The sequence below is a fragment of the Portunus trituberculatus genome, chromosome 38 (assembly GCF_017591435.1).
Source record: "Portunus trituberculatus isolate SZX2019 chromosome 38, ASM1759143v1, whole genome shotgun sequence".
NCBI lineage: Eukaryota > Metazoa > Arthropoda > Malacostraca > Decapoda > Portunidae > Portunus > Portunus trituberculatus.
This window is the reverse complement of record NC_059292.1, coordinates 22591525-22603696: the sequence shown is the minus strand read 5'-3', so window position 1 is coordinate 22603696 and position 12172 is coordinate 22591525. Positions and strand designations below refer to the sequence as shown.

Here is a 12172-nt window from a genome sequence, read left to right as displayed (position 1 = left end):
TTAAAGTCATCTTTCTCCTTTACAACTTTCTCCATTTTCTCCTCTAACTGTCTCTTATATTTTTCAACCTTCACTCTCAAGTGTGCATTCTCATCCACCAATCGTTTTCATTTTCCTCCAGTCTCTTGACTCTTTCCTTCAAAGCCTTGCGGAATTCTTTATCCTGCTCCTCCTCACTCCTCTGAACTTTTAATTCCTTCAACTCCTCAAATGTCTTTTCTAACATTACCAATCTGCCTTGCATTGTTGCTCCTGTTGAAGATGGACTCATATTTTGAATGGCTACTTTTGGTTTTGCTCCCTGGGTCTCATCGGTATATTTTGAATTTGGTAACTTATTTCTTATGGGTCTATCCATTTCATTTCACTCTTCCTGGGAGCGTGTGGGTGTGTGTGGTCACTGGGGCCAGGCCTGGTAGCTTTGTGTGTATGGTGGGATACGTTGGCGGCTGTTTGTGGCTGGCCTTTGTGTGGTTTCTGCGCTGTCGTTTGGAGTGCGGAGGTTCCAACACCTCCGATCACTCTTATGTACACGCCACCAGGCTACGTTCACTCTGTACACTTGTTCACTCGCTCTGGTTGCCCTTTTGTACTAGTGACGGTTCTCACTCCAAGCGTGTGGAGTGTTAGGTAGACAGCAATCTGAGCTTGGTGTGTGTGTGTGTGTGTGTGTGTGTGTGTGTGTGTGTGTGTGTGTGTGTGTGTGTGTGTGTTTACCTAGTTGTATTTACCTAGTAGTTTTACAGGGCCTGGGCTTTATGCTCGTGTGGCCCCGTCTCCATATCTACACTTATCCAATTTTTCTTTAAAACTCTCGTGTGGCCCCGTCTCCATATCTATACTTATCCAATTTTTCTTTAAATCCAATTTTTCTTTAAAACTATGTACACTCGTTGCTGACACCACTTCCTCACTCAAGCTGTTCCAAGTCTCAACACATCTTTGCAGGAAACTATATTTTTTAACATATCTCAGACATCTTCCCTTCCTCAGTTTCTTACTATGCAATCTTGTGCTTCTAATGTCATATTCTTCTCTCAGGATTAGTTTCTCATTATCCACTTGATCCATTCCGTTAATCAATTTATAAACTTGTATCGGATCCCCTCTCTCTTCTCTGTTCCAGGGTTGGTAGATCCATAGCTTTTAGTCTCTCCTCGTGTCATCCCTGTGTGTGTGTGTGTGTGTGTGTGTGTGTGTGTGTGTGTGTGTATTTACCTAATTGTATTTACCTAATTGTAACATACGGGAAAAGAGCTATGCTCGTGTTGTCCCGTCTCCATATCTATTAATGTCCAGCTTTTTCTTAAAATCATGAATATTCCTTGCGTTGACCACTTCCACGTCTAAACTATTCCATGCTTCCACCCTTCTATGAGGGAAGCTATATTTTTCACATCTCTCCTATAAGTGGCCATTTTAGTTTTTCCCATGCCCTCTCGACATTCTTCCATTCCACATACACAGATCTTCCCTATCCATTTTTCCATGCCAATCATCACTCTGTATATTGCTATCAGGTCTCCCCTTTCTCTTCTGTTTTCCAGGGTTGGAAGTTGCATTCTTTTCAGTCTGTCTTCATAAGTCAAATCTCTTAAGTCAGGCACCATTTTCGTTGCAGCCCTCTGTACTTTCTCTAGTTTCCTTATGTGTTTCTTTAAGTTCGGAGCCCACTGTATTGTTGCATATTCAAGCCTCGGTCTTATCATTGCAGTAATTATTTTCTTCATCATTTCTTCATCTAGATATACGAACGCCACTCTTATGTTCCTCAATAAGTTCAATACTTCTCCAATTATTTTGTTTATATGTCTCTCTGGCGATAGGTCATTGGTAATTGTCACCCCAAGGTCTTTTTCTTCATGACTGGTTTTATGTCTTCATTTCCTATCTTGTACATACTCCTGATTCTTCTTTCACTCTTGCCAAACTCTATTTTCTTGCATTTTGTCGTGTTGAACTCCATTTGCCATGTACAGCTCCATTTCCATATTCTGTCCAAGTCTTCCTGGAGTAGTTCGCAATCTTTGTCACATCTCACTTTTCGTAACAATTTTGCATCGTCTGCAAATAGGCTCACATAACTGGACACCCCATCCACCATGTCATTTATGTAGACTGCGAACATTACTGGTGCCAACACTGATCCCTGTGGAACTCCACTCTCCACCAATCCCCATTCTGATGGTCTGTCCTTAATTATTGTTCTCATTTCTCTTCCTACCAAAAGTCTTCCATCCATTTTAGTAAACTGCCATGCACTCCTCCTACCATTTCAAGTTTCCAGATCAGTCTCTGGTGTGGTACCTTATCAAAGGCCTTTTTTAAATCCAGATATATTCCATCAGCCCAACCATCTCTTTCCTGTATTACATCTATCACCCTCGAATAGTAACATATCAGGTTTGTCGTGCATGAACGCCCTTTCCTAAAACCAAATTGACACTCACAAAGTATGTCATTTTTCTCCAAGAAGTCTGTCCATCTAGTCTTCACCACCCTCTCACACATCTTAGCTACCACACTTGTAAGTGACACTGGTCTATAGTTCAATGGGTCTCTCTTGTTACCTGATTTATAGATTGGGACAATGTTAGCTCTTTTCCAGTCTTGGGGCACTACGCCTTCCCTTAATGAGGCATCAATTACTTCACAAACTTTTTCTGCCAATTGCTCCCTGCATTCTCTTAAAATCCATCCTGATACCCCATCAGGTCCCACAGCTTTTCTCACTTCTAAACTCCCCATCATGTTCTTGATCTCCTCCACCGTTACTTGAAACTCCTTCATAATCCCTTTCTGTTCCATTACCAGTGGTTTGTCAAAAGCAGTCTCCTTTGTGAATACCTTCCGAAAGCATCCATTCATAGCCTCTGCCATTTCCCTGGGATCTTCACTGTATACTCCATTTACTTCTAAACTTTCAATACTTTCTCTATTTTTGATGTTGTTGTTCACATGTCTGTAAAAAAGCCTTGGTTGGTCTTTACATTTATCAATTATATCCTTTTCTTGTTTCTTTCTTTCTTCTCTTCTAATCAACACATATTCATTTCTTGCTCTTTTGTAACTTTCCCACTGCTTAATCCGTCTTTTCCTTCTCCACCTCTTCCATGCATCCTCTTTTCTTGTTCTAGCCTTTTCACATCTATCGTTAAACCAGTCCTGCTTTCCAACTTCTCTATGTTGTCTTATTGGTACAAATTTTTCTCACCTTCTTTGTATATTTTTATAAATTCCTTCCACTTTTCATTTGCTCCTTAGCACTCTTGAATTTCATCCAATTTGTCTCTTGAAAGAATTTCTTTAGGTTTCCAAAATCTGTCTTGGCATAATTCCATCTTCCCACTTTATATTCTTCATTTCTTCTAGATTTCTCTTCGTCTATCACCTTGAACTCCAAAACTGCATGATCACTCTTTGCTAAAGGGCACTCCACCCTCATCTCCTCAATGACCATTGGCTCTGTACTAAAGACCAAGTCCAGTCTTGACGATGCTCCCTCTCCTCCAAACCTAGTATCTTCTTTGACCCACTGAGTTAACACATTTTCCATTGCCAGTGTCAATAGTGTATTTCCCCATGTTGTCTCTGATCCTTCCATTGACCAGTCCTCCCAACACACCTCTTTACAATTAAAATCTCCCATCATTATAGTTCGTTCACAGCCACCCAACATTTCTTCCAGACATGTTCCTGTATCACTTATCATTTCTTCATATTCCTGTACTGACCATGCATTTGTCTTAGGTGGTACGTACACCACTATGTAGTGCCTCTTTTTTCCTTCATTAGTTTCTGCTCTGATCTTTAGCACTTCTGCCTTTCCCATACCTTTTTCACTTGATCCACCTTTATATCTTTTTTAACCAGCAACATCACTCCTCCTCCCATCTTACCTACTCTATTTCTTTTCCAAACGTTATATTTCCCTTCTCCAACCTTCATCAGGTCTTCTCCCTCTCTCAGTTTTGTTTCAGTAAGACCCACAATATCTGGGTTCTTGTCCCTCAAGTAATCGTTGAGTTCTAAAATCCCCGATATCACTCCATTTATGTTGGAATACATTACATTTCGCTCATATGTAAGTTTCTTTAGTCCTTTCTTGCTGTACTTTTCTGGGTTATGAACCACTTCCTCAGTCTCATATCCAAGATTCTCCAGAAAAACTCTTTCTTCTCTTCTTCTGTCCTCTCTTCATTTTTTTCAAAGCCTCCTTTCTCAACTCATTTAACATTTCTCTTTCCTTTTCACCGAGATCTCTTCTCAACCAAATCTTCCTTGTTGTTTCCTGCTGGGCTAGCCTCCATGACTTCTCCACCAATTCATCTACATCCTTTTGTGACTTAAGTTTGATTCTTATTGGCCTCATACCTTCTCTTGTGAACTTTCCAATTCTATGGAAGTCCTCTATTTCTTGTACTAGGTCTTTTCCTCCTCTTGCACCACATTAATGATATTATTTATCACCTTTTTATGTTTTCTCTCTCTCCATTTTACTCGGTGTCTTATCCTCCTCCACACCAAATATCACCACACATCTCTTTTTGTCTACAGTTTCCCTCACCAATGTCTCATTTGACTTAATAACCTTCACCACTTTCTCAGCTATCTTCTCTTCTATGATCTGTTGATCTATAATTTCAGCAAGGCCCAAAGTTTTCTCCCTGACTCTTTGATTTCCTTTTCCAGACTTGCAACTTTGTAATTTACCTCCTTTCTTTCCACTTCCTGACTTTTTTCCATTCAGCCTGCTTCTCCATCACTTTTCCTAGAGATTCTCCACATTTTTCGCAATTCACTTTAATTAGCTTAACTTCCTCTTTCAGTGCTGCATTTTCCTTCTTCATATCGGCACAGTCTCTCTTTACATTGTCATAACTCGTTTCCAGGCCCTCATACTTTTCAAACAGTTTTTCAATTTTACCTTCTAACTCCAGAATTTTCTTCACATAAGTGCTCTTCTCCATTATTCCTTGAAACCCTGTGAAGTCTGATTCCTCTTTCGAGTTCACGGCCGCCATGTTGCGCAGACGTAAACAAACCAGCTGATGGCTCAAACGCAGGCTACAGTTTATATTTACCTTCACTGGACATTATTTTGCTAATCAACAGTTAACATGACTATATGGAGACGGGACAAACATTACCAGCTCCTTTCCCACCTTGGTTACTCTTAGGTAACTGTAGAATTATAGATGATTGCTCTGGAGCTCAGCGACCACCTCCGCCATCGACGATGTCCCGTGTGTGTGTGTGTGTGTGTGTGTGTGTGTGTGTGTAAAATCCACCTTGGCCGCCTGCTGGTCACCCAGCCAGTCTTCCCAATACGGAGCGAGCTCAGAGCTCATAGACCGATCTTCAGGTAGGACTGAGACCACAACACACTCCACACACTGGGAAAGCGAGGCCACAACCCCTCGAGTTACATCCCATACCTATTTACTGCTAGGTGAACAGGGGCCACACACTAAGAGGCTTGCCCATTTGCCTCGCCACTTACTGGGACTCGAACCCGGCCCTCTCGATTGTGAGTTGACTGTGCTAACCACTACACTACGTGGTGTGAGTGTATGTGTGTGTGTGTGTGTGTGTGTGTGTGTGTGTGTGTGTTTGTTTGATCTGCTGCAGTCTCTGACGAGACAGCCAGACGTTACCCTACGGAACGAGCTCAGAGCTCATTATTTCCGATCTTCGGATAGGCCTGAGACCAGGCACACACCACACACCGGGACAACAAGGTAACAACTCCTCGATTTACATCCCGTACCTACTCACTGCTAGGTGGACAGGGGCTACACGTGAAAGGAGACACACCCAAATATCTCCACCTGGCCGGGGAATTGAACCCCAGTCCTCTGGCTTGTGAAGCCAGCGCTCTAACCACTGAGTGTGTGTGTGTGTGTGTGTGTGTGTGTGTGTGTGTGTGTGTGAGTGTGTGTGTGTGTGTGTGTGTGTGTGTGTGTGTGTGTGTGTGTGTGTGTGTGTGTGTGTGTGTGTGTGTGTGTGTGTGTGTGTGTGTGTGTGTGTGTGTGTGTGTGTGTGTGTGTGTGAGTGTGTGTGAGTGTGATATGCTGGAAAAGGAGAGGCATTAAGATAAGATACTTTTTCAGGTTGTCTGGCACAAGCAGGGTGACTACTTTGCCACCCTGATTCCTGAAGGTGACCACCGCTCAGTCATGATGCACCAGCTGAGTCGCTGGCGGTCACAGGTTCCCTTTAACAAGTGCAAGGGACGTGTCCAGGCCCTGAACTTCCACCCCAAGTATCCTTTCCTCTACATGGCAGTGAGTTATTGTTGTTGTCGTCATCACATCTCCACCCTTCAAACTTTCAGTAGTGGTCTGGATGGAGGGAGGTCCTGGCTGCAAAACACTTAAGAGCATGTTAGAATAATTTTGGTTCCTTGCAAGTTGCAATTGCACTATCGTGTGTGATTGTAGTGTCAAGTGAAGCACAGCAGTTAGATTAAGGCATATCATGAACCATAGACCACTAGAGACCACAATTCTGAGTGCTGAATCTATAAAATGTGGGGGAATTAGAAGTGGGAGATATAGTCTTATTTGTAGGTGGTTTATTCATCAATTTACAAGTAACGTTTCTAAGGAATTAATCAAAAGAAGACTTGCTTGTTAATGTTTCTGGGAGATTTGAAGTTAATAATTTAGTTTTCAGGGCTGTTTCTTAGGCAAGATGCTGTTTGGAGGCCCTAGATTTCAACTTTTCATTGGGCCTCTAAGTGCCTTGGGAAATTCTAATTTTCCATGCTACCCTAGGGGTCCCCTGGGTGCTTGGGGCCCCTAGGCAATTGCCTAATCCACCTATAGCAAGAAACGGCCCTGTTAGTTTTAATACTTGCTCTCATTTTTTGAAGCAGCCACCTTTTCAGACTACCTTGCATTAGTCATGACTGTGGGACTAAAAATATTGTTACTGGTTTGTCTATCTCCCATAACTCGACACAAAAATCATATTGAACCCTTACCCTCCTCTCAACAGAGCCAGACACACATCCGAGTGTACAACCTGCAGAAGCAGCGGATGCTCAAGAAGGTTCGGGCAAACAGCCGCTGGGTGTCTTCCATTGCCATTCATCCTGGCGGGGAACACTTCCTTGTTGGTGGATATGATCGCAAGCTGAACTGGTGAGGCAGCGTTCTGGTGGATTGAACTGTCTTCCTTAGTCTATGCTGTACTCTTCTGTTTCTTGACCATTGGACACAAGAATGAGTGAAGGATTTACAAAATTCTCAAGGCATAATTAATGGAGATATGAATAACAAATGTTTATTGCTTTTTGTCTTGTGCTGCAGTTATTTTAATATAACACAAATGAAAATAGTTGGTATGTGATAGAGGAAGTTGGAAGTTGTCCCAAACACATTGGTGTTGTCACATTTTTGGTAGTTTAAAGGAAGGGCAGAAGGCTGCTTTTTTTTTTTTACGCCAAGCTGTTGGCACAAGGCAGTGGTAATATGGCACTATGAGAACTAATGCTGTGAGATGGCACTCACCAGCTATCTTGCAGCAACATCTCAGTACGAAAAGTTGCTTAGTGCCCCTATTCAATGTATTACTTAAAATTTGACAATGACATCATGCTCATGAAAACTTTCTCCATTACATATCACTGTATTTCAGTTTGTGGTGTGATAATTCCATTAAAAATTAGTGTAAACCTTTTAAACAGTTTCATGACTGTAACTGACATTCTCTCAATCTGCAGTTATTCTTGTCCAGTCATCAGAAGCCAAGTAATTATTGCATAAACTAATGGAGGTAGAGGAAAGAAGCTTTTAACTTGTATTGGGTGTAAGCTGCTGTATGGGATGGGAGACAGGCTTCCAGACAGACTTCTTCACCTATATAAATCAGTCCGTAGTAAGATTACAAAAATTTCTGACCGGTTGCAGCTGAATCTGTATGGCAGGGTAGGATAAAAAGCTGTGGATATGCTGGAGACTTCCTTTCATAGGTCTGGTGAAGTATCCCTATATCCTTTGTTTCTCTTAATTGCATCATTAGGAGAATAATATTGATCTTGCCGTGTATCTGTAAAGATGATTGACAGATTTCAGTTGAGGAAAAAAACTCGGTTCATAGATTTTAAATCCTTACTACTGCATATGTACCCACCTTGCATTTGCCACCTCCATCACACCAGTGAAGCAAGAGGTTAGTTTCATAAATTTTCATAAATATTCATAGGATGACTTTGTATAGAGTTGTGATGGAAGGAAAGGCCACTTGCAGGAACAAAAAAGTATGTGTAGTTGTTGACTGTGCATCACACAGTTTTTTTTTCTCAAAAATATTCTGAAGTATTTCAGTCTTTATATTGGCACTGTAAGCATTTTGTATAAATTTAAGGAGCCTGTTGAACAATTTAGATTTTCCAAATGATAAATTATAAATTTAGGTAAATTTGTCATGTTTAGCTGGTGCATGTCTCATACCAATGTTAAGCCTCTGTTACCTTGCAGGTTTGAGATGGAGTGCACTAGGACACCTCATGCACTGAGGTTCCACAAGGGAGCAATTCGTGGAGTTGCCTTCCACCGCAAATATCCACTGTTTGCCTCGGTGTCGGACGAAGGAAGGATCATCGTGTCTCATGGGATGGTGTATGAGTAAGTCTTGATACCATTGGCTTGTACAGGGCTGGCACAAGATGTGAGAATTAATAGAATAATTAATTTGTGGCTTGTACAGGGCTGGCACAGGATGCGAGAATTAATAGAATAATTAATCTGCATTATATGTGTCACACATTATACCTGTTACTGATATAAAACACAGTGAAATGAGAGAACAGTACTGGATGGAGAATGTGAGAAGAGTGGAAGGATTATAGCTAGCAGGAACAGGAATTTATGGTTTTCAGTAGCAGCAAAGATATTTGTACAAATGGGAACTCCTACACCAATCTTGGTGTCCCTTCTGGGAATGGGACCATAAATGTCCCCAGGTAGGACTGCTCTACTGGTATATAGCCTAAATGTCTTCACATCCCTCTCAATTTTCTTCATTAACTTCTGCAGCATTCATAGAGTATAGATTTAATTTTTAATCTATGGAACACACCATTGGCCAATTCCCCTTCCACACACACAAAAAAAAAATTTCATATAACCAGAACTTCATACTGTCACCTTGGTTTCAGTGATTGGCTGAAGGACCCTTTCCTGGTACCCCTGAAGGAGCTGCGAGGACATTCCCGCTTTGAGGACCTGTGTGTGTTGGACGTCACCTGGCACCCCTACGAGCCCTTCCTCTTCACCTCTGGGGCTGATGCCACCATCCGCCTGTGGCACTGAGGGGTCATCTGTGGAGGGACACTGCTCAGTGGTGGTGTGTCTGTGACAGTGAAAAGGAGTTGGGTTCATCATTATTACACTTCACCACTCACTCAGTACATTGTTACTCCAATGACTTACTTCATCATAGAACATTTTCTGTAAAGCAATTATAGCATCAGTAACAGCAGTTATGCTATAATTCCATTACTTTCACTAGTAATATTGCAATGGTATATTGAATTTGTTAATAAAGTATGAAAAGCTACAACACATGTTTTCCACCCATTGGAGAAAAAAGGCCTCAGGAGGAATTTAAACAATTGAATATATTGAGTCAAAGTGAATAGGGTGACAAAAAGCTGACCATGACTATAGATTCATGGAAACAAAAAATTATGCTGGACCATCAGAACACAGTAATGTGATGTACAGATGAAGCAGCCTTCCTACCCCAATATTTTTGGCTTAAGTGCATATGCAAACTCAGGATTTTAATAAGTAAACATAGGCCTGATGCCATGACATGTAAATTAAGCCATACCTTTCTTAATCCTACTCCAGGTCTGTCTCTCCATCCCCACTTCCTCCTTGTTTCCATATTTCTCATTACTCCTCCCTATCATCTCCATCTAAGCCCAGCCCCCCCCTCCCTCTCTCTCTCTCTCTCTGGTAATTGAGAATTCTTTGAAATAAAGACTAAAATTCTTTATGATTGCTTTTAAAATTGTAATGACAACGGCCTTTAGTTTTGTTCACCTTTTCTTCTTGACTTTCCAGTAATTAATCTAAGTCCAAGGGAATGCTGCCCTCTCATCACCACTCTTCCTATACTCCACATTTTACCTAGTTGTATATTAGAGGGTTTGAGCAGGGCTCATAATGAACTGTCTCCATATCTACTTTTATCCAACTCTTTCTTAAAATATATGCACATTATCCGCTGCTACAATCTCTTCATTCAAACTGTTTCAGATGTTCACCATTCTGTCAAAAATTAAACTTTTTAATGTTCCTCAAACACACTTTATAATCTTGGAGTGTCCTCTTGTCTGTCTATCTTCACCTGTCAGTGCTACCAGATCTTGTCTGTCTATCTTTTCCATACGATTTACTATCTTATACTTTGTTATTAGGTCTCCCATCTATCTTAAAGTTGGTAGTCCCATTTCCTTCAATCTTTCTTCATAGATAAGGTCTTCATCTCTTGCATCATCTTTGTAGCTATCCTTTGAATTCTTTATAATTTCTTGATATCCTTTTGCATATGTGGAGATTATACCACTGCTGCATATTCAAGTCTGGGTCTTATCAGAGTGGTTATGATTTTTTTCATTATATTGTTCAATTACATTAAATGTAATTAAATGCCACCCCGATATTTGCTAGTGTCTTGTATGTTGAAGTAAATAACCCATTTATGTGTCTTTCTAGGGTCAGGGTGTCTTGTATAACCACTCCCAGGTCTTTTTCTTCCTTCCTCTTCATTATACTCTCTTCTCCCATTTTGTATTCCCACACAGGTCTTTTATTACTTATACCCATTTCCATCACGTGGCATTTCTTAGAATTAAATTCTAATTGCCACTTTTGGCTCCACTCCTAGATCTTGTCAATATCTCCTTGCAATTCCATACAATTCTCATTGCGCTATTATTACTTTCATGAGTTTTACATTGTCTACAAACATATTTATGTAGCTACTCAAGCCCTCTTGTATATCATTAATAAACATTTGGAACATTATTGGTGTCAGCACTGAACCCTGTGGTATGCCACTAGTTACTGTGCTCCTACTTGATAAAATGTCTCTTACTACAATCCTCATTTTCCTTCCCATTAAGTAGTCCCTCATCCACCTTAAAATATTTCCTTGTAATCCTCCTATGTGTTCTATTTTCCGTAAGTCTTTGTGGTATTGTCAAAAGCCTTTTTTGATATCCAAATACACCGTGACGACCCATCCATCTCTTCCTTGTACCTTATCTATTACGTACTCATCTATAGAAACTGTGTGTGTGTGTGTGTGTGTGTAGGTTATTACGTTGGGTTTGGTTACTAATCCTTGGGGAGGGAGAACCAGGAGGTACGCAGCCCTTCCCGTTAAGAGTTTATTAGGCATGTTGGGTTTTAATTAGTAACCCTTTCGGGGGTGAGGTGTCGCGGATACAGACAAATGTAGCGCAGGCAATGCTGCTCACCATCAACAAAGCAACGGCTGCCGCCGCCGCATCCAGTCTCCGCCGCCATCGAAGTATTTTCTTTTTTATGTGATTTTGTTGATTTCCGACTTCTTTTGCAATGCCCACTACTCGATTTAATGTTCTCCCACCCAAAAGTCCGATTTCCCGCAAATCCCCTACGATCGCTAGAAATGAGAGGTGAAGTTGAAAGTCGTAACTCGAAAAATATTCTTTTGTGACGGAAACGATATATACCATCAGTCAGTTCACTTCATTTCTCCCAGAAAATCATGAGTTCACATGGTTGGGTAAAACTGTATAAAAAAAAAAAAAACTTTGAAGGTTCAGTGAATGATAAAAAGTCTTAATCCGCAAAGCAAACTCTTACTTACCACTCTAAGTCAACTGAAGACACTCCAAGTGATGTAGCCTGGTGAAGGCCTGAGAATCAAACATTACTCAGCTGTGGGCAGTGGACTGAGTGAGTGGTGGTACACTTACTTACAGTACCTATCTATCTACAGGAGTGATGTAGATAGATGACCTAGCGTGACGTGATAGGACCCTGAACCACGGACTGGAATCAACAGCAACCCATAAACGTAATCCTTACTAAGAGCTAATTTTCACCACAGTCATTGCCTTGATTGAACAAATCCCTTATTTCATCCTTACTTATAATCGTCCTGT

The 12172-nt window shown here is 41.0% G+C and overlaps 1 protein-coding gene and 1 long non-coding RNA gene across 2 annotated transcripts in view; one reads left to right on the top strand and one right to left on the bottom strand.

The window, feature by feature from the left end:
* LOC123514865 (ribosome biogenesis protein bop1-like) overlaps positions 1 to 9570 on the top strand; it is a 27213-nt gene extending 17643 nt beyond the window's left edge. The window contains exons 11-14 of the mRNA XM_045273126.1: positions 6114 to 6287; positions 7003 to 7148; positions 8487 to 8633; positions 9167 to 9570. Coding sequence (XP_045129061.1) covers positions 6114 to 6287; positions 7003 to 7148; positions 8487 to 8633; positions 9167 to 9320 — 621 coding nt within the window. The 3' untranslated portion in view covers positions 9321 to 9570. The remainder of the gene's footprint in view (positions 1 to 6113; positions 6288 to 7002; positions 7149 to 8486; positions 8634 to 9166) is intronic.
* On the bottom strand, positions 7277 to 12172 carry LOC123514866. The gene is made up of 5 exons (XR_006677719.1): positions 12158 to 12172; positions 11875 to 11923; positions 9156 to 9360; positions 8480 to 8664; positions 7277 to 8055 (listed from the first exon to the last, which is right to left on the bottom strand). It is a non-coding gene; the product is annotated as an uncharacterized LOC123514866 (long non-coding RNA).